At 36.2% G+C, this 22942-nt stretch overlaps 1 protein-coding gene across 4 annotated transcripts in view; it reads right to left on the reverse strand.

Moving 5' to 3' along the window:
- Positions 1-22942, reverse strand: part of HDAC9 (histone deacetylase 9) — a 910741-nt gene that overhangs the window by 264829 nt on the left and 622970 nt on the right. For all 4 annotated transcript variants that reach the window (XM_025379211.1, XM_025379208.1, XM_025379210.1 and 1 more), the window contains exon 13: positions 1124-1301. In XM_025379211.1, the coding sequence (XP_025234996.1) occupies positions 1124-1301 (178 nt within the window). The remainder of the gene's footprint in view (positions 1-1123; positions 1302-22942) is intronic.

The following is a 22942-nucleotide window of genomic DNA, read 5'->3' on the forward strand; positions in this document are numbered from 1 at the left end:
TAGCTCCTAGTACGGAATGTTTTCTTATGGCATAAGGCATTATAAAAAGTAGCTCCTATGCATACTTATTAAAGATGCCTACCAAAGTTAATTAACTTGGTCATTTCATTCATTGATTTTTAAATAAAAGATAGTATTAAGGCTTGGGAATATGGTTTTAGAAAAGAGATTTAACTTTTCCAAGCACAAAGGCTTGCATGAGGTCACAGAAGCCACAAAAACAAGCTCTGAATCCTGAAAATGGATTTAAAAATAAATCAGATAACTCAAAAGAGCCTTTGGGGAAAGTACATATAAATTCTCCTTCTGCAGCATCCAAGTTATGAGTCTGTTAGGGCCACAATATCTTTCATTTGATCAGCCACAGTTTGAGAGCACGGAACTAGAATGGAGTAGACAAAAAGAAATAATTATCCACGCATGTATTTACAGCACTGTTCCTTTGCGGAGGGAATAGCACCCTTTGTGTGTGTGTGAGTGTGTGTGTGTGTTCCACACTTAACCTTCTTTTGGCCTTGGAATTATCTGGCTTGTTTTCCTCTGTAGTCAGGTTCTAAAATATCAAACACAGCTGTAGACAAAGGAAGAGGTTGGTCAAAAAGCCCACCCAGAGATTCCCTAATAAATAGAAATGAAAGTAACATACATAGAATCAAGTAAAGTTTGCTTTGGTACTATAGAATTCCATGAGTCATTTGCATGGGGAACCAGAAGAAAACAATGAAATAAAACAAAAAAACAAACTGGTTAAAGGGCACTCTTTGGAGTCAAGTGAGGAAGCCAAGCATCATAAATTTCCCAGTGGCTGGGCAGAAGGTAAGAGATTGAGGAACACTGCTAAAGAATGTTGCAGGGATTTTCATTTCCAAAAAACTCATGCACCTGTTGATGTATTTTCCAGGCCCTTGGATGATAGCAATTTATGAGGCTATTAGTACTGAGTCCAAGATTTATCAGATGTGCTGTTTGTCTTATAGCCAATATAACCTCACAAAATTTGGGTTGCACTGGGTTAAAATGGAGCGTTCTGCTATTGGAGTTATTCAGAGCATTTAAATCGGTTAATCCTACAAGAACGGTGCATTTAGCCTGCCTATTAGAGGGAGTCTTTAGGGATTCCTACCAGTTGCAGAGCCAGGCTGAAGGGGGCGGTCCATTGCTGGGTGAGGTAAAACAGAGGCAGCAGGGGAAGAGTGAGTCCTGGAGACAAGACGGTGTTTCTCTAATCCATCCATGCCAACCGCAGCCAGCGGCGCTTGGCGCACAGAGAGCGCACGTGTGTGCGGGGGTTCCAGGAAGGGCTGTTGCCAAGAAAAGAGCACAGTAGAAAGAAATGTGAGACAAGATTTGAGGGAGACACTGAGCGACATGTCAACAAATTAAGTTCATCAGGTCAGAGACATAATAAACGGTGTGAAGGAAAAAGAAAAAAAAATAGAGAAAGGGAGAGAAAAAACAAGATCCAGTCAATAAATCCATTCAACAGATGTTTTCACAGTGACGGCCAGGGCCTGTCTGCCTGGCTAAGGAGGAGGTGATGGCAGGAGGCCTGTCAGTTTGAACTGATTGAAAGAAACAAACCTTTAACCTCAAGAGTAACGTCGACTTCGACTCATTTCCTACTTAGATACCAACGTTTTGAATACAGCCCCAGAACTGCCACACAACGTGGGAGAACAATTCAACGCTTTCAAACTGCCAGTGAGGGCTAATTCTGAAAATTCTCTCCTGAATTTGTTTCAGTGAATATTGTTTATGAATTCTATGGATGTCTCTAAAAATGACCAATTACACGATTGTATTTTGACACCTTTCAGTCTTCATATACTGGTATAGAAAAAAATGAGTATTTCATAGTTTGTATGGTATAATGTCAACACTGTAAAATTATTTGGTTTTAAAATATAGTATTAAGTATATCCTCAGTGATTTAACACTGTTATTATATTCTTCATCCTTCTCAACTTACCGAATCAGTGAATCACAGTTTGGAAGTTTATGGAAGATTCACTTAGTCTCTTCCTCTGTCTCCAAGAAAAGATACTCTCAAACACAGATAGGCAGCTTATTTAATCATCAATGCTACACAGCTAGCTTTGTGCAAAAAAAAGTATATATTTTAAAATATATATTTTAAATATATATTGTTTCTTAATTTTATTTAATAAAGATTTAGTTATTAATAAAAATATTTATCAAAATATACATACTACACTGTGAATATTTTCTCTTCAACCTAAGAGAATTCATAAGCTTTATGCTGTTTTTATTTGTCTTTCCTAACGAATATGAAGAATAGCTGAACAGTGGTAAAAAAACATGATAATCTCTTGCAATGTATAAACTGTTGCTCCAAAGGTTGCCAGAGTATTTTTAAACAAGTCTAATTCTTGTAATTTGATAAATGTGTGTGCACTTCTGCTTCTGCTTCCTACCTGACTAGCATTTGTTCTTTTAAGACTTGAGGCAGACATTACTTCTCCTTAGTTAAGGCCTTGCCTTAACCTTCCTGCTAGACTAGGTGCTCCCCTTCTACCCAACATGTGCCATCACAGGTCATACTCATCCTGTATTTCCACCCAAGGCTTGCTACATGCTAGGTGTACAAATGACACTTGCTGAGAAACTTACTGAGAAAGCTAACAAATCTGTATACAATACAACTGTACTCATTGCATATCACATGGTTTTATGTAATTGTAGCTTTCTCTGTACATGATATGAGTTAATGCTGCATATAAACCTATAAATTGGGATTATAAATATAGATTTAATTACAGACCATAAGCAAAGATTTCTGAATTTAGAAAAAAGTAAGAATGATTTAAAATTAACTTTAAAATAGGCAATAGTTAATGTATATGTTGTTACTTCTGTTTTGCTCTACAGAATAATCAAACCATCAATCAATTGGAAGGTATATGTCACATACCCAGGCTTTGGGCATTTGCTTTGATGATTGGGATGGATTGGTCAGGGACCTATTCTAGCTACAATGGTTTATACAGTTTTACAAGAGTCTAACTCTCCTGTTTTCTTGAGTGCCTTGTGTTCAATGTCCTGAGGACACAGCAGTAAGATTAATATAGTCCTTCCTCATATGGAACTTACTGTTACAGGGAATACAAATATATAATTATGATTTGGAGGGTTCTGTTGGGAAAAGGAAGCTTTTCCATATATGATCTATAATTTCTGGGTGCATGTTTATCTGATTTTTTGTAATATCCATCTCCTCCCTTTCTTTCTACTGTAATTTCTTCAACTCCGGTGTAAGACAGGGCAAAAGATTCCTAACTGATTACCCAACTTCTAATACCAAACAGTTCTATTCCTTCCTGCAAGAATTCTCTTCCTGAAGCCCTGCAGTAAGCAAGACATAAACACAAAAAGACTCTGAAGGTCAACCCAGATTTGAAGAACCTCTACAGTCTGTCATTTGTACGCTCCTTTACCTGAGGCTAACCTACATTTTAAGCCTTAGATCATTTATTCCTTTTCTAAGTTCTAGCCAAATAGTGTCCACTGAACATCATTCCGAGGAATATCATTCCGAGGGCTGCAGTATGACTTTCATGGGCCCTGTGCAATTTTATCATTGTGGACTCCAAAAAACAGTATTAAAAACTACACTTTAAGCCTGCATTGGCATACATTGGATTCATTATTATATATTCATATTATTAGATTCATTTTCTTCTAAGAAATTAAAATGTAAAATGTGTCGTGGGCCCCTAACAGTATATCATAGGCTCTGGGCACTGTGTTTGCTGTGTCTCACGGATATATTGACCATGATCATTCATGCTTCTTCCAAGCCATCCTTTCTAGATCACCCCTCTATGTGTGGCTATGAAGCTCCACATTCAGCTCTACACACACCTTCTAAGGTCCACTTAAAATTTCACAGTCTCTTTTGAACACTCACATTAATTGTGCTTTCCCCTTCTGTTACATTCCCATCACATTTTATTTTTCTCTCTCCTTTTCCTGCCATAGTCTTTTATATATTAGAGTTATTGCATGCAGTAACTATTTCTTGAGCTCACACTCCATGCTGGACACGTTGCTAGTGTGCAGAACCTTTTTTATGCTTATTCTCTAGTGAGGAGACAGATACTAAATACAGACATGCATCCCATAACAATATTTTGGTCAAGGATAGACCGCATATATGACACTGGGCCCAGAAGATTATAATGGAGCGCAAAAATCCCTTTCACCTACTGACGTACTCGCCTTCCTAATGTCATAGCACAATTACTTTAGTTTTAATAATTTAGTGTAGCCTAAGTGTACAGTGTTTATGAAGTCTACAGTACCATGCAATAATGTCCTAGGCCTTCATGTTCACTCATCAGCCACTCACTGACTCACCCAGAGCAACTTCCAGTCATGCAAGCTCCACTCAGGGCAAGTGCCTGATCCAGGTATATTATGTTTTACCTTTTATAATCAACTGTATTTTTATTTTACCTTTTCTATGTTTATATACACAAATTGCCTACAATATTCAGTATAGTAACATGCTGTACAGGTTTGTAGGCTAGGAAAAGTAAGCTATTACATATGGCCTAGGTGCATAGTAGGCTATACCATCTAGGTTTGTGTAGGTATACTCTATGATGTTCGTACAACAAGGTAATTAATTCAGGATGATATGAAAAACTTAAAAAAAAAACCTGATGAAGAGGTTCAGGGAAATTTTGTTTAAGAAAGCGATATTTAATTTTAAAAATGAAAGACAAATTGGAATTAACCAGGTGACAAATGCAAGGAGAAGCTCTAAATACATTTTGCATGTGTGTGTGCATGCACATTTGTGTGTGTGTAAAATGATCTGTCCTTGTATAATGTTCAAAGCTCGTTGAACCAGAAACTGGATATAACTCATCTTTTAACTTATTTTCTGCTGCATTTTATATATTTTCTCACACTTTCTAGAAGATACACTATTTTATTTGTGCATTAAGCAAATGCAATAGATATTTGGAACTTAAAGGCCATGTTTCTTTTTTTTTTAATCACATGGCCATGTTTTAGATGATTGGGGTTACTAAACATTTTTTCTCTTAATGAGTAGTTTGATACTGTAAGGACTCCATTTAAATAACACCACCTACTACCTTTCTTTTTTTTTTTTTTTTTAAGTAAATATTTATTGCTTTACTTGACCTTCACTGAAACCCTGTAAGATAAAACAGTTTGCTAATTCAAAAGCATTATGTAAATGTTACATGACAGTATAACATTTCACAATTCAGTAAGCAGCATCCTACCTGTCCAGTGTCTACCAGAAGGAATATGGCAATATAAGTAAGAAATAACTACTTGTTCAATATTAATTTGTTCGTTACTTGTAAATGTTCATCCAATAGCTATTGTTCAACCAAAAGGCAACAGTCCTTGTCCTGCATTGTACAGACAGCAAAGCAGATTTAGGATGTTGTGGGTTGACACCCAAAATTTAGGCACTTGCACCTTAACTGCAGTTAGTAAGTTCCATGAAGAGATGACCTTTGGCTGCTATATATTCCCATGCATATCTTTCCCATGCAGTGTTTCATACATAGTGGGCTTTAATAATATGTATTACTCAATTTAAAATAAATGCATAATAAGGAGATATATATAATCATTCTTAAGATCGTATTATAAGGATAGGATAAAACAAGAAAACATATTATAAGCAATCACAACACAAAATAATCAAGAAATGGCTGAGAAAAAAATATGAGAAATAGAGTCCAGACAAAATGATCACCAAAGGACAAAATCCTAAAATTATTTTGTGTTGGAGCCAAGAGATAATGTGAGGAAAATTTCAGTGATTTGAGGATTATTTTTCCTTTGTACTTTTATGTCATTTCCAAGTTTTCTGCATATTACCTACATTAAAACTGTAATTAAGAAAAAATGGTAAATGTCATTTAAATGAAACAGTCAAATCTTCTAAACACTTTATTAGGACAGATTCATAATTATTGGAACTATGAACAGAGATGGGCCAAACGTTTTTGAACTTTCTTTCAAAAATCGTACTATAGAAGAAAGAAGTTTATTCACTTTCAAAGAGTTGATTGCAATTATGCACTTTTACAAATGAAATGTGGCTTTCAATGTCTAAGAAGAGTTATAACAATCCAGTAAACCACATATTATTATACTGCATGTTAATCACTGAGTTATCATTAAATGCCAGGTCACTTTTATTTTAGGATAGATATCCAGCCTCGTTAACAAAAGCATTCTTCTTGAATGCTTTTTTGTGTTGTCTCTGGAATGGATTGAAATGTTTCACTAAACCAGTTTTTTTTACCATTAGTAGTTATAATGAGAGATAATTTTATTCATGTTTATACTTCTAAGTAAGTATGAAAGAGCATGTGTCTCTCTTACAGTGCCGAAAAATTAAAACGTCGAACAGGTCAGAATCTACTGTTAACAAAAATTAGAGGAATATCCAAGTTAACACTTTACTTATTGAGCACCATTAGAAAATGTGTTATCCCCCCCTTAAATGAATAGTTAACATGCTCCCCACAAAAGCATTTTTTATTAACATTTATTTTACATATTCTTTATTGAGTCTATTTTTTATGCAGTAAAAGTCTTTCTTTTCCAGCTGATTCAACTGGGGACTTGGTTTTGATGGCTTATTTTGCCAGATTGTCATTCCGGAAAATACTCTCAGCTAACTGAGACGTGTAAGACAACTTTTCATTATATGATGTGGTCTAAGGCCACTGTGCCCAAACATCTGTCCACTCCCACTGATAAAATTCATGTAATTACTTTGACAGAAGAGTTGTTATGCACCTATTTTGTAAATTCCTCAATATTACCTAGTAAAACATCAATACCTTTGTGGCCCCTCCATTCTAAGTGGTAGCGCATAGGCATTGCTATTATTTGAAAGTGGGTAGGGATAGTTCTAGAAGGTCTTTGTATGACAAGCACAATGTTCTGGCTTAGAATGAAGTATTTTCTTGGGGGTGGCCTGCTAATGGAGACTATGAGGTGCTAAAGTCCCTGGGTTAAGGAAATCACATGGTTCCATGTTTTGTAATAACAGTAATTTCTTTGTTCTGTTTTGTTTTGTTTTCTTATTGCTATCGCACAGGGACCAAATGCATAGCTTCTGGGTTTTCACTTTGCTCTGGATGATCACATTTGCTTCCTGACCTGTGGGTGGTTACTCATGGTCTATAATCAATATCATCATGCAACTTTAGCAAGAGCAAATAACAGAAATCATAAATCATAATGCATACTCTGAAAATACAGAGCAAGAGACACTCATAGACTACTTTGAGGAGAGTAAATTGTTTTAACACTTTAAAGAACAATTCACAACATTTTGTACAAATAGTTTGTATTGACTGTAAACTCTAGCAAATATGGTGAGTGAAAAAACAAGCAAAAGAATATATGAAAAAATTTTATTTCCAAAATTTGCAAATTAATATCACATATTAAGTATGTTAATGAATTAATAAAAAGTAAAGACATACATGAAAAAATAAACAGCAAATTCAGAAGAGAAGGAATGGGAGCGACAATGGGAGAGAGATACATGGGAAACTTGAATTGTACCTGTAGTGTTCTATTTCTTAAGCTGGATGTTATGAGTGTTCATTGTTGTAATATCTATACCTGTTAATTGTTTAATAATTTTTCAAAAATAGAATTAATGCTTATGGCATGTTTGTCATATATAAAACACCAATATTATTATAATAACTAACGTTCCACATACAGATACCTTTATTGTAAACACTACATTTTTGTAGAAGAAGAAGAAATTAAGAGAGAAAAAGTAAATATAAATGAAAAAAGAAAACAAAAATAGGCTGGGCACAGCGGCTCACACTAAAATTGCAGCACTTTGGGAGGCCAAGGCAGAGAAACTCTTGAGCCCAGGAGTTCAAGACCAGACTGGGCAACATAGGGAGATCCTATCTCTATAAAAAATTAACACAAAAATTAGTTGGCATGGTGTCACATGTCTGTAGTCCCAGGAGGCTGAGGAGGGAGGATCACTTGAGTACAGCAGGTTGAGGCTGCAGTGAGCCATGATCAGGCCACTGGACTCCAGCCTGAGTGACAGAGTGAAACTCTGTCTCAAAAAAAGAAGAAAAAAAAGAGCATAAAAATACGTTTGGTAACACATTTTTTTTTACTAAGGTAAAGTATGTGAATTTACTTTTACATCATATATTCATAAGATATACATTAATCTGTACCAACTATGAAATAATTTCACTAATAGATAAATGAACACAGTAATATGTATAATTAAGTATATTTTGTCTTTAAAATTTCAACATATTATCTTTTTAAATTCACTCAGTAAGAAAACCATTAATGATACTACAGGGAATGAAAAATTAAGAAGATTATAAATTGGGAACTTGATATGATGATTTGAAATAAAAGAATAAATAAATTAAAACATTATTAAAATTAAATGTAATTATAATTAAAATTAAATTAATTAATTAAAATGCAAACTTTAAGAAAATAATTCAATTCAATAGTATGAACCAATCTCTTCAGGTGCAGAAGAAAATACCAGAGCTTCTCATATTTAATTTTTAAATTAAAATACAAGAAAGCAAATTAATTATACTAGTATTTGATATATGGATAGATACTAGCATTTCTACCCAATTCCTGCATCGAAGGTCACATATATAAACTCTATGAAGATATCCTAATATAGGAAGAAGAGTCTAATTTCAAAATTTACTATACTACACAGGTACAGTAATTAAAACAATGTGTTCCTTGCTTAAGGATAGATAGGTAGATCAATGGAATTGAATTGAGAATCCAGAAATAAACTCTTACACTTACGATGAATTGATTTTCAACAAAGGTGCCAAGACAATTCAATAGGGCAAAATATTTTTAAAATTCTTCTTCCATGAAGGACTTTGTAACAAATACAACAGGGACAACTGCGTAACCACCATGACATTTTTGAAAAGGAATACAGTAAAGCTCCATTCCTCATGCCATACACAAAAGTTAACTCCAAATGGATCACAGAACTAAATGTAAGATCTAAAACAAGAATATTCTCAGATGAAATAGAGGAGTACATTTTCTTGCATATAAGACCAAAGGCAAAAGTGACCAAAAAAATAGGTTACTTAAGCCAGGCGAGGTGGCTCACACCTGTAATCCCAACACTTTGGGATGCCAAGGTGGGTGGATCACCTGAGGTTAGGAGTTTGAGACCAGCCTGGCCAACATAGTGAAACCCCATCTCTACTAAAAATACAAATATTAGCTGGGCGTGGTGGTGTGAGCCTGTAATCCCAGCTACTAGGGAGGCTGAGGCAGGAGAATCGCTTGAACCCAGGAAGCAGAGGTTGCAATGAGCCGAGATCGCGGCATTGCACTCCAGTCTGGGCGATAAGACAAAACTCTGTCTCAAAAAAAAAAAAAAAAAAAAGAAAAGAAAAGAAATGAAAAAAATAGGTTAATTAGGCTTCTTCGAGGTTAAAAAATGTTGTGCTTCAAAGGACACCGTAAAGTAAGTGGAAAGATAACCCACAAGTTAGAGAAAATATCTGCAAATCACATAGCTGATAAGAGACTTATATCCAGAATATGTAAAGAATCCTTATAACACAATAATCAATACTAAGAGGCAATCCAATTTAAAATGAGGTGAACAGATAAAGATAACAGGCAACCCGATTTAAAACTGGGTAAAAGTTCTGAACAGACATTTGTCTTAAAAAGAGAGGCATGTGAAAAGATGCTCACTTCATTAGCCATCAGGGATTTGTAAATCAAAACCCCAACAATTTACAACTTCACACCAATTAGAATGTTTATTATAAATAAAAGCTAAACAGCAAATGCTGTGGAAGATGCAGAGAAATTGGAACTTTCATATGCTGGTAGGGGTGTAAAATGATGCAGCCACTTTGGAAACAGTTTGTGCTTCCTCAAAGGGTTAAATATAAAGTTACCATATGACCCAGCAATTTCAGTAATATGTATACACCTAAGAAAAATGAAAAAATACTTCCACATAAAAACTTGTACTTGAGTGTTCATGGCAGCACTATTCGTGAAAGCCCAAATACAGTCCAAATGTCCACCAACTGATAAATGGATAAAAAAGTATGCTATATCCATAAAATAGAATATTATCTAGACATAAGAAGGAATGAAACACTGATACATGCTACAACATGAATGAACCTTGAAAACATAAGAGAATAGTCACAAAAGACCGTATACAGGCCAGGTGCGGTGGCTCACAACTGTAATCCTAACACTTTGGGAGGCCGAGGCGGGTGGATTGCCTAACCTCAGGAGTTCGAGACCAGCCTGGGCAACACGGTGAAACCCCGTCTCTACTAAAATGCAAAAAACTTAGTTGAGCGTGGCGCCGTGCACCTGTAATCCAGTTAGTTGGGAGACTGAGGCAGGAGAATTGCTTGAACCTGGGAGGCGGAGATTGCAATGAACCAACATCACGCCATTGTACTCCAGCCTGAGCAACAGAGCGAGACTCCATCTCAAAAACAAAAAACAAACAAACAAAAAATACACACTATACAATTTGATTTACATAAAATATGCAGAACACACAAATTTATGGAGGCAAAAAGTAGATTAGTGGTTGCCTAGAGTTGTAGGAGGATGAAGTTACCACTAATGGGTAGTTTCTTTTGGGGGGTGATGAAAATGTTCTAATATTGACTGTGGTGATGGCTGCACAACTCAGTGACTATATGAAAACCCACTGACTTGTACATAGAAATGAGTAAACCATATAGTGTATGTGAATATACTAATAAAGTTGTTAAAAACAACACTTTTAAAAATCATAGTAAAAAAGTTTCTATCCACTAACTCAAAATTAATTTTAAAATAACATTTATTTCATTTTTATCCCCTTTCTTAATTTCTATTGGTGTGCATGTTTTGTAACACATCAGATATTGATGTAGTGATACATTATATAGTTTGTAAATATATTTTTTATATTTGTACATCTGTACAATTGCATATGTGTGTGTGTTTATGCTAAAATAGTTTTATCGCTTGTAATTTTAAGACATTGTCCCAGCACTTTGGGAGGCTGAGGCGAGTGGATCACTTGAAGTCAGGAGTTCGAGACCAGCCTGACCAACATGGTGAAATCCCTTCTCTACTAAAAATACAAAATTAGCCAGGCATGATGGTGCATGCCTGTAATCCCAGCTATTTGGGAGGCTGAGGCAGGAGAATCACTTGAACCTCGGAGGCAGAGGTTGCAGTGAGCTGAGATTGCGCTGTTGTATTCCAGCCTGGGCAACAAGAGCAAAATTCCGTCTCAGAAGAAAAAAAAAAAAAAAAATTGTAAATCAACTCATGGGAGGTGGAAGGTGAAGTGCTCAGTAAAAATTTGGTTAAGATAGAGGGTATCTTCAACAAACATGTGGGGATCTTTACTATCCCCCTGCCTCCTCCCTAGCTGTGGATAGCATTTCTGAATTCCAGTATGCAAGTGCGGTTCACAGTTCAGGGAAGTTGGATTAACAGGTGTATGCTCACCAGCAACAGAATGTGCTCACTATTTTCTACCAATCTTCCCTCTAGGGCCAAGTGGTGGCCCTTGTAACAGTGGTGAGCCTCTAAGGAGATGAAGTATTACCCCCAGGTACTCACTGGTCACTTCCAGTGAGGGTAGGTTACTCTCTTCTCAGGTTCTTCTCATTTTAAACAGGAGTCTTTACCTAGCACATTTTTCATGCCAGAGAACAAAATACCAAAATAAATGTACTAATGAGAGGTGAAATTTTGCAAATCAAATATTGTTGTTTTCAAATCATGAAGAATCCATAAACCATAATGTGACTTACAAGACAGGGCTATTGGTAGCTGAATGCTACAAAGCTTTCAGCTAAAGTATCACCAACAGAAGCAGAGGGAACTGGATTCAAGAGTAACCAGTGTTTGTATGCACACACAATGGGAGAGAGAGTGTGTGTTTAGTTAACCCATGATTCTGGATTGAGGTTTCGGGACTTGGTTTAGTGTTGGCATTGACCTATGTGAAGCTGCACCTATTTAACAACAGTTTCTCAACTGGGTAGAATGTTGGTAAAAGTTATTACCTATATACAGAATATTTAAATTGCTTCTGGTATCCTCAGACATAAAGGTTCCAGAAGAAAATAAATCACTAATTTGGTTGCACTATGCATTTATATATATGAAAACTAGTTGCTTTAGAAATGTTTAAAATTCAGCTGCCTTGAAGCATTCTTGGAAAATAACCACTTTCAATCAACAGGAATTTTTCTGCAGTACCAAATACAAAAGAAACTATATTTCAATTTTGAAATTAAATAAATAACAAGTCCACAATGAGTAATTTCTTTTGCAATGGAAAAGTAAAGAAAACAAATTATACTTTTGTTCCTTCATTTGTTTTTTAACTTCTATATTTTTACAATTGCCTGTAGAAAAAAATGTTCAAGAGAGCAGACTGAAATTATTTTAATTACATAACAGCCCAGAGAAAGATGAAATTATACAATGGCCTAGATTAGCATCCTTGTGTGGTTGGCAGCCAATGGACAGTACAGGATGAACAATAGAGCTCTGGTCTAGAAATAATAGCCTGAAGAGAAGGAGGGGAAAAAGAGGTTTCATTTGAATATGATGGATCTCTTGAGCATTTCCTTTATTCCTCCGTCTTGATAATTAAAGCCTAGATATAAAATATCATAACGAGAGAGATGACAAGCAATATAAATCATTTCTATTTAAGACACATGAATTGGATAGATTTATCTCGAATAGATATTCTCAGTCTAGGATCTGTGGAAGAATTCTAGTGCATATAAGACTCCTGAAATTGTGTGCAAAATGATACGAGAATGTGCATCTCTGAATTTTGCTGAAGATGTAGTCCATAGTTTTCATCAGAGGTCATTAATTTAAAAAATAATATTATGAAGCACAGCTTTAAGGAAAAAATGGAGTAAGTGACCATAATAAAATCTCACTAATTGCAACTTTTAGGTTTCTCTGTTAATACACTAGATTTAACATCAATTATACATCATGAATGGATTTTTTAAAACCTATGGGTTCAGACATATCACATGTTGGGTCAAGTAAGTAGGATCCCAATTCTTTCAGGATCCGAAATTAATCTTTATACCCTCTCATTCCAAGAAAACATCTTACTAAACATAATATTAGGAGAATCACATTTTTCATCACTGGTGTCTAGACCCAATTGCTTGTATGCAAATTACCAAGCACGTCAAACTCAAGCGAAGTTTGACTTTATCTCTATTTTACCCTTTCTCCCAAAGCATGCCTGGGTCAAAGGAAAGATATTCCAAATATCTTTTGTCATTGAACTACGAGCCAATTACTGATAGTTTATGTTAAAATGCTTGGCTAACAAAAAATTTTAAAAATAAAAATAAGACAGAGAGAGAATATTGTTTAACATGTATTTATTTTGGCATTTAAACAGAAGTAACTGCTTTTAAAAAAAAAACCACTTTCCCCTTAGAATAGATAAGCGTTTGAGGAAGCACACAGCTCAACCCATAGCATGGAAGAAAATGTCTTAAATAGAATGAAGCCTAGTCACTGTGGGTCAGAATTGAAAACTGTGGTTTTCTCCACAACCAAACCTTTAAACAGTAATACGCTGGTGTATTTGCTAAGATGAATGTAACATAATATCTAAAAATACTTTGGTTTTTGAAAAGAATGTCTCTTTTAAGTATTTCCTTGAACTTAAAAATAAATATCACAAAAGGCATTGATAACTTTTGCAATTATTTCTTGGCTTTCATGGAACTCATTCTTTCATTCATATATCCATTATATTAAGAGCTTACTGGGTGTTAGGAACTGTAGTCGAAATTAGAAGATACAATGGTAAACTCAACAGATCAAGTCACTCTTCTTCTGAGTTTACAATCTGGTGAGGGAGATAAATATTCATCCAGTTCCACACAAATCATTATAAAAGAGCAATGGAAGTAAGAGTTATGAAGAGTGGTACAGGGTCCTAAATTATGAGCAACCAAGAAAAGCTCCTCTGAGCCAAGAGATGAAGAATGAGAAGGATTTAGCTTGGCAAAGAGAGAAAGAAGAATGTTCCATGTAGATAGTATAGCATGTGGAAAGTCACTCTGGTGATAGGGCACCTGGTAAATGCCACAGACCAGGTGCAAGTCAACATGGCTATTCGTAAGGGTGAATAGCCCTTATTCATAAGATTCCCTAAGACTGCTGGTTATGGAGATTCTGGGGAATGAATAGAAGGGTGGAGATCACGCAGCACTTGCACCTTATCTAAAGAGGCTGACTCTCAAACCTAAGAGCAATAGCAAGTCAACAAATAGTTTCAGATTCCAGGAGTTTGGGCCTGAGGATTGAATGTTTAACAGGGTTGATAAGAACAAATTTACATTAGAAATGATTATTCCAGCAGAAAAATGACATATATTTTGTGTAGAATAGGCAACTTAATCTTCACACACCTTCCTACACAAATTAAATGATGTTATTTAAAAAGTGCACAGGATTCAGAAAACAAACTCCTGAGTTTGTACTCCAGCTCTACCATTTTACAAAGAAGTAAATAAGGAAAACTTTACTTGAACTCTCAGAGCACCTCTATAAAATAAAGAAATGACAATGTATCTGATAAGCATTTTTTCTTCCAGAATAAGTGGTTTATCTGCAAAAAGACTAACCTAATTAGCATTGTTATTTAAACATTCATAGTATCATATATTTCTCCACATAGGATAAGGAAATTAATCATTAATGTATCATTGTTACCGATGATTTATTTTTTTAAAACTCAAATCGACCCTATTACCAAAATACATTATAACAGCTGTTATTGAGCCAATCTTCTGCCTTCTTTCTGATCTCCATGACTGATGCCACAGTCATCAGTTATGACTAGTCACAACTAGATATTGTTTAGTAGTCTTTACCTACTTCATTAACCACCTACTATGGTGCTTCTCAGCCTCCATGCTCATTTAGCTCCTTATCCAGAATCATGCACATGTTGATTTTTCTTACATATATTTTCATTATAATTTACTAAGATTTCTATAATAGTAAATCTTCTTGCATAAATGCCCTACATCCTTATGAGGATGACAAGACAAAACTTTCTAAATCTGTTGTGATGGCTCTATCCTTTTGAAAAATTCATTGTAATTGATAAATAAGAGTCATATATATTTATGGTGTTAAACATGATGTTTGATCTATGTATACATTGTGGAATGGCTAAGTCAAGCTAATTAACATATATATTGCCTCACATGCTTAATTGTTTTGTGTCTCTATTCTTATGTATCTTCTAACAATTGGTTTCTGAAATAGTCTCTGTATTTAGTCTCATGGGTCAATAATTTTTATGAACTCATCTGCAATGCTCATCACCAAACTATTATCCTAACAACACTGTTTAATAATTTGGCCTACAGCAACCAAAGGTAGGCAGATTCTGCTAAGTGGTCTCATTAGTTGTCATAAATTGTCACATCTGTCAACAGTCAAATTTTTCCTTATGACACTCATTTCTCACAATTATTTTTAGTGGTTGCTGCCCACAAAATAGACTCTTCCGTTCTGCTATACAACTTGCATTGCTTTTGCGTCAAGTTATGTTAACTTCAGTTACCTGATTTTAACTATGCTCATCAAATGGAACAAAGAACAAATGGATAATATAATATGATTAGACAAGGCTTAACAATTTGGTTTAAGACCTTGTCCGGTATTATTTGGTTTTAGTGCAACAGATTCAACTCTAAATAGAATCAATAGAAACAAAGTAAATCTCACTAAAATAGTTCCTGGCTTACATGAATAAACTCTTGCATATAAAAGTTGTTTCATCTCCTTAAAAAACGTAAAATAATATTATTATGCACATTTATGCACATGCTATTTTAATTTGTAAAGTATCAAAAATTGCTATTCAAAATTATACTCACGAGCCAAATAAGCAACATAAATAATATGTTAAAGTGGTTATATTCAATTATTGGAAAGTTTAACTTTATTTGATTTATAACATGTCAATGAACTTGCAATACCTAGTATTTACTGTCATTGCTTATCATCTGCTTGGTTCTTCAGCAGAGTCGTCATCATCATATTTGTTCACAACTTGAGTAAAGGCTAAAACAGTTCTCATCATTCTTAGATGTTAACTAAGCTTGTTATTGCTTATACCTGCAGATTTTAAATCATGCTTTTAGTAATTAGTAGCTATTTATAAATTGACACTGAAACAGGAATTATTGTAAACCTGCAGAATAAGTGACTATGGCATTCCACAATAGCTCTATGCACTGCTATTTGCTTGTCATGCAATAGTCCCACTTGCTAGAGCCCATCCCTTCTCTAGAACATGGAGTTTGAAGTCCGGTTGGTAGAGAAGGTTGTTGCCACTGATGAAAGAGAAAAAACTGAAAGCAGTTAGTGAAAAAATTGGTCAACATCTTTAGGGACTTTAACTTAATCAGAAAACAATGAGAAGTCCCTGACATATATTAAGGAATGAAAAAATGTGATTATATTTAAATTTAAGGAGGACTTAAAGTACCCCCACTTCATTAAATTGGGATTCAAAGACTGGCTATGGGCAAACCTGATGAGCCATGACCAGTGGGGCCAAGGGGTTTACTACACATCCTTCATCCTGCCCACTGGCCCACTACATCCACTGGGCATTTGCATTGGTTGATATGAGTTTGATTTATCCTTGTTTGGTTGATTGTTTTCCTGAAGAAAATAAAAAAGAATTCTGGTGAGAAATGAGAGAAGAGATGGGAAAAACAGGGAATGGACAGCAGCAAACAAAGTGTATTCTCTCTTGAGCCTGGTGAATGGCTATTTGAGCTCCAAGAGAAAAGGCCTGCAGGAAGAAGTAAAAAGAACTGTGTCGTATGAGATTTACAGCACAGGTGAAACAGTTTGGAAGACAGTGTTCCTCTCATTTGTGACAAAAAATGTCATTGAGGGCTAAAAGGAATGAAGAGTCACTTTGCACTCTGAGGATTGTAAAGTTTGAGAACTGCAAAGCAGCAACCCCAAGTGTGGGCAGGGGAGGTGGGTGTGGCAGATCACTGCTGGTATGGGTGGCTGTCAACTGAGCACAGACTCATTCCTCAACACGTGCAAGACTCCCTCAAGGAAGACCCAGAAGTACCTAAGAGGCACTGATTATTATGTTAGGACTATTGTGATACCAGGAGGTTAGTAATCAAAACTAATATTAACTTATTTGTAAACACTAATCAACCACTTGGGTTATTCAAATCCAGTAGTCAGACTACTAGAGACTTTGCATTAACTTAGTTGACAGTAGCCAGAACCAGAATTGCAGCAGTGGGTGGGAGAGAGGAAGGTGGACCCCGGAGACATTTAGAAGGTGGAATCAACATGATTTGTTGAATTGAGAAGATGTTCTCTCCACTTTGGGGCAATGAGGAGCAATGATGATGACAGTTAAGTTACTTAATTCCTTAAAGCCTCAGTTGCCCCATCTTTTGAATTTGTAAATTTTCCATAACAAGAGTATCTACTGCATAGAGACTGTTGTCAAAATTAAATGAGATGATCCACTTAAAATATTTAGGACAGTGTTAAGCATATTCTAGGCATCCAGACATACTGAGAATTATTACTACACCTGCAGAAGATATTCAGAAGATGAGTAAATCAAATTGCCAATTTTAGGAAGTACTATTTGTATGCAAATTTGAAATGCATGATAACTTTTGTGACTGTTAGTTTAAAATCTATATTTATTTATATGGGTAAATATACACATGTATATATATATATTCCCAATTGGCTAATCTTTATCACTGAATAGTAAAGCAACAAAATGTTCTGCATTAACTTTTTCTCTATTCATGTGCTCTTTTTTGTTATTTAAACTCGAGTGGCTTTCCTTGTTAGGGGCATAGCATGTACATTTTCACTTTGCTTAGCTCATCAAAGAGCATTTGATGTACTTCCAGCTCCTAGGTATGAATGCCAACCCTCTGTTAGATGAACAGATACTATTAACATAGACATTATCCCCACTATGCAGAATGTTAATGAGCTAATATTCTGAATATTTAACCTCCTTTGGGCTTTGATTATGTGTGAATATTTTTTTTACCAGTATATGTATGTGTGTGTGTGTATATATATATGTATGTATGTATGCATATATATGTGTTTGTGTACATATCTGTATATGTTTGCATGTGTGTATGAATGATGCAAGCATGTGAAAATAATCATTTTGAAGTAAAATTACGAGCTTGCATTTAAGACTTTGAATAATTAAACCAACATAAAAGTAACATAAGATGAAACATTAACAAATTGTGATCACAGGTAACCAAAATCCTTCTTCCCTGACTGATATGGTTTAGCTGTGTCCCTACCCAAATCTCACCTTGAAGTGTAGCTCTCATAATTCCCACGTGCCATGGGAGGGACCTGGGGAGAGGTAACTGAATCATGGGGATGGGTTTTTTCTATGCTGTTCTCGTGATAGTGAATAAGTCTCCTGAGATCTGATGGTTTTACATAGGGCAGTTCCCTATGAGCACATGCTCTTTTGCCTGCTGCTAGGTAAGACGTGTCTTGCTCCTCTTTGCCTTCCACCATGATTGTGAGGCCTCTTCAGCCATGTGGAACTTTAAGTCCATTAAACCTCTTTTTCTTTATAAATTACCCAGTCTTGGGTATGTCCTTATCAGCAGCATGAGAACAAACTGATACGCTGACATTTCTCAGAAGACACCCCTGAGTGTAGGAGGACGCTGGCAGAACTCTGGCTTAAGTCTTGGGAGAGGGTGAAGCATAGAATCAGAGGGCAAGGCTGGGTGCTGTGGCTCATGTCTGTGATCTCAACGCTTTGGGAGGCCAAGGTGGAAGGATTGCTTGAGGCCAGGACAATAGAGGGCAAGAAAGGTACTTTATTATATGATAATCTCTAAAATTCCCCCATTTGATTCTAAACGTGTAAGGGAGAACAATGTGTCTGGTTTATTCACAGTCAATTCCCCAAGCACAAATACAAACATATTATAGTGTCCAATTAATTTTTGTTGAATAAGTGAATTAAGCTATAATATTTGGGGTTTCAAAAACTCTGAGATGTGTTTCCAAATTTTAATCTAGTTCTTAAAAAATACTTGTTAAAAAGATATAATTTAACCCATTCTGTCAATGAGAAAAAATTAAGTTTTCTGACTTGAAAGTGTCATGTCAAATTATAGAGCAATTAAATATCTGGAATTGAAACAAACTCCATAATACGCATCCATAAAAAGGAATGAGATCATGTCCTTTGCAGGCACAAGGATGAAGCTGGAAGCCATCATCCTCAGCAAACTAACACAGGAACAGAAAACCAAACCACACTGCATGTTCTCACTCATAAGTGGGAGTCGAACAGTGAGAACACATGGACACAGAGAGGGGAACAACACACACACCAGGGCCTGCTGGGGGGTAAGGGAGTGAGGGGAGGGAACCTAGAGAATGTGTCAATAGGTGAAGCAGATCACCATGGCACACATATACCTATGTAACAAACCTGTACATTCTGCAATAATATAAAGAAAAAAAGAAAAATAAAAAGAAACAAAGTCCAATGCTCTTTTTTCTTGGTTGGGAGTTTGTTGTTAACATTTATGTGATTTTCTGAATATTTTAAGTCATATGTATGTATATATATACACGTGTGTATGAATGTGTGTGTGTGTGTGTGTGTGTGTGTGGAGAAAGAGGAGAAAGAATGAGTGTGATTTAATCTACACAGAGGATTTAGTTTCTTTTTCTGAGTGTTTCTGTGTACCGCATATAGTAGGAAACTGTGTTTTCACTGTCCAGTAGCCACACTTGCTAGGAGAGTCCAAAGACACATCAGCTAATGAGACCTCTCCCCTCCACCCAGCACTCTTTCATAACTAGAATCTTGTCCTCCAATATTCCATTCATAGCCCAAACCGCTCGCCATTCAAGTTGTCTAACTCCCTCTCTCCCAGTACTCGGACTTGTAGACGTCTTCTGGCTTCCATTCTCTTCAGCCTTCTTCTGGCTTATTTCTGTCGCTTTCCAGCATTAACTCTATCGTTTATCACTTCAGGGACTCAAAATAATCATGTTTCCACAGGGCGTTATGCAGAAAGCCGTTATGATCATTATTTCTGCAAAAACTGCAAGTTATGATCAGTCTCACTATTTGCTTTGTCTATTTTTAAACATGTGACAGTGTCCTGTTAGAGAAAGCCATGTGGGCACACAAATCGGTGCTGCTTGTTAAAAATCCAGTCTTCAGCCTCAGCTGGCCTTTCAAGGCAGCTGGGCAATCTCTGTGTCCCAAGTCCCTTTCCTCCCTCTTTTTCCCCATAACCACCCTTCCAAATCTCCATCATTCTCCATTTTCCATAAACCCTTGACCCCACTCAGCAAATGACCTCACCTTCTACTTCACAAAGGAAATAGACGCCAACAAACAGTAACTCCCTCAACTTCCAGCCCTCTCCTCTACACTCTTATCAGCACCCACATCCATCCTTACCTCTTTTCCTCATTTTTCAGTTGAAGCGATGTCTCTCCTCTTAGCCAAGGCTAATCCCACCACCTGTGATCTGGATTTCATCCCTTCCCGCTCCCTTAGGGATATGCTCCATCAATCATCCATGTTCCTGTATCTTCAGCCTCTCAGGGTGTACTGTCTGTCTCCCCTCAACATACAAAAATGCTCTCATCGCTTCCAACTCAAATACAGACACACAAGTATGCATGTACGTGCACACACACACACACACACACACACACTCCTTTCCCTTCCCTGTGTTCCCTTCAAGTTACTGCCAAAACTTTCTCTGTTCTTTCTCAGCCAAGTTTCTTTTTTTAAGAAAGTTTTCTTCTCATTTTAAAAGTATGACATGCTCATTTTAGAACATTTGGAGATTAATTTCCAAAGAGGAAAATAATAATTGTCCATATCCACCATGCATGAATGAACTGTTAATATTTAATATTTTGAATTTTTTTGTAGTTTTGTTCTTCCCTACCTAAAAAAAGAGCAGGTGTCATACTGAAATAACGATTGGCATCTTGGTTTTTTCATATACTCCGACTATATTCCCATCACTTTAAATACTCCTGAAAAGCATGCCTATTAGTGGCTGTATATTCCTGCATATATTTATAAATATTTTAGTATCTTTTTTATTAGACTGTTGGACTGTTTTCAATTTTTCTGTTCTATAAATAGTCATAAGCATTCCTCCTGAAGATAAATTCGTACCTTTTCTCTCCCCGCATTCATTTCTCTGCTTAGTACAATCTATCCTCCATCACTTCTAAGACTTCCTTCACTTGTAATTTCTTTCTTTAAAGTGACTAGAGACCTCTTTATCTATGTTAAAGATACTTTTCTGTGTTTATCTCACTCAGCTTCTCTGAGGTATATGACATTGTTAGTGATTCTCTCCTTCTTGAAACAGTCTCCTTCGCTGGCTTCCACGCCATCTCGCTGCTTTCCACCCTTCCAGTTCCTCCCTCTCTTTGTGGCTTTTCTTCCTGGGCTTCCTTTTGACCGTTGGCTTCTCTGGGGCTCCACCCCTAGCTCTTGGCTCTATTTCCACACTTTCTTCTTGGGAGTAACCAGTGCCACATCCTTCACTCCTGTGCTGCTGGTTCCCAAGCTGTATACTCAGCCTCCATAACCTCATCTGGGGAGCCTTCTCTGTCTCTCAGCCATACACTTGGATTTATTTTTCCTTTTGTGAGCTCTCAAGGCACCCTCGACCTAACTCTGTCAAGGCACACGTCACTTTCCATTAAGCTGTCATCAGTTGATTTGTTCTTCTCTTCCCAAGCTTTCTCAAACTCAGCACTCTTGACATTCTAGTCCAAATAATCATTTGTTGTTGGGCTCTGTCCTATATATTGCAAGATGTTTAGCAGCACCCTTCACCTCTACCCACTAGATTCCAGTAGCAACCCACCCCAATTGTGATAATTAAACATGTCTCTAGACGTAACTAAATGTCTCTCAGGACAAAGTCCTCCCTGGTTGAGAATTACTCTGCTCAACTGTGAGCTTTGCAAGGGCAGGAGTTCTTTGTTTATCACATTTTGCCCCAAATCCTGTCCAGTGCCAGCACATAAGTGATGTCAAATAAAGAATCATTTCTTTATTTGGGTGAAATACAATGTAAAACTGGGAAAAAGTTAAAATTAGTGGGAACAGCTTGTTGTTTTATGAAGGCATTCAATTTTATTGTCAATCATTAAGCAAATATTTTATTACTAACAAATTTCCTTGATCCATGGTAGGTATCGAAAAAAATCAACGAAGTCTTTAACCTCAGGGTGCTTACAATTTTGCTGGAAAGAAATGAGGCAAACAAGCCATCAGCATGCATATGGAAACTTCATTACGCAAATGAAATGCTAGGTTTGCTGTGGAAATTTATTGCTGCACAGGGAGAATAAGGCAAAAAAAAAAATTAAAAAAAGGAAATCTTTCAGAGAGGATCAAAATTTTATCACATGTATACAAACGACCTGGTTAGCATGAAGGCAAGAAAGATGGGACATTTTCTATTCATGTGGGAAAGACTAGGGAAAGGATTCACATCTGTGGGTCAGTATCTAGGTCTCCTAGGACACAAATCTGCCCAGACATCAATGAAAGGGTTCCTTTCTACTACAGGATTCATTTAGGTCCTGAATATATGTTCTTGTTTTGTTCCAGTGAAACATATCATAATGCCTAGGGGTCTGAAACATTTCTTTTTTTTTTTTTTTTTTTTTTTTTTGGTGACGGAGTCTCTCTCTGTCGCCCAGACTAGTGTGCAATGGTGCCATCTCTGCTCACTGCAGCCTCCACCTCCCA

The sequence above is a fragment of the Theropithecus gelada genome, chromosome 3, assembly GCF_003255815.1.
Source record: "Theropithecus gelada isolate Dixy chromosome 3, Tgel_1.0, whole genome shotgun sequence".
In the NCBI taxonomy this organism is placed as follows: Eukaryota; Metazoa; Chordata; class Mammalia; order Primates; family Cercopithecidae; genus Theropithecus; species Theropithecus gelada.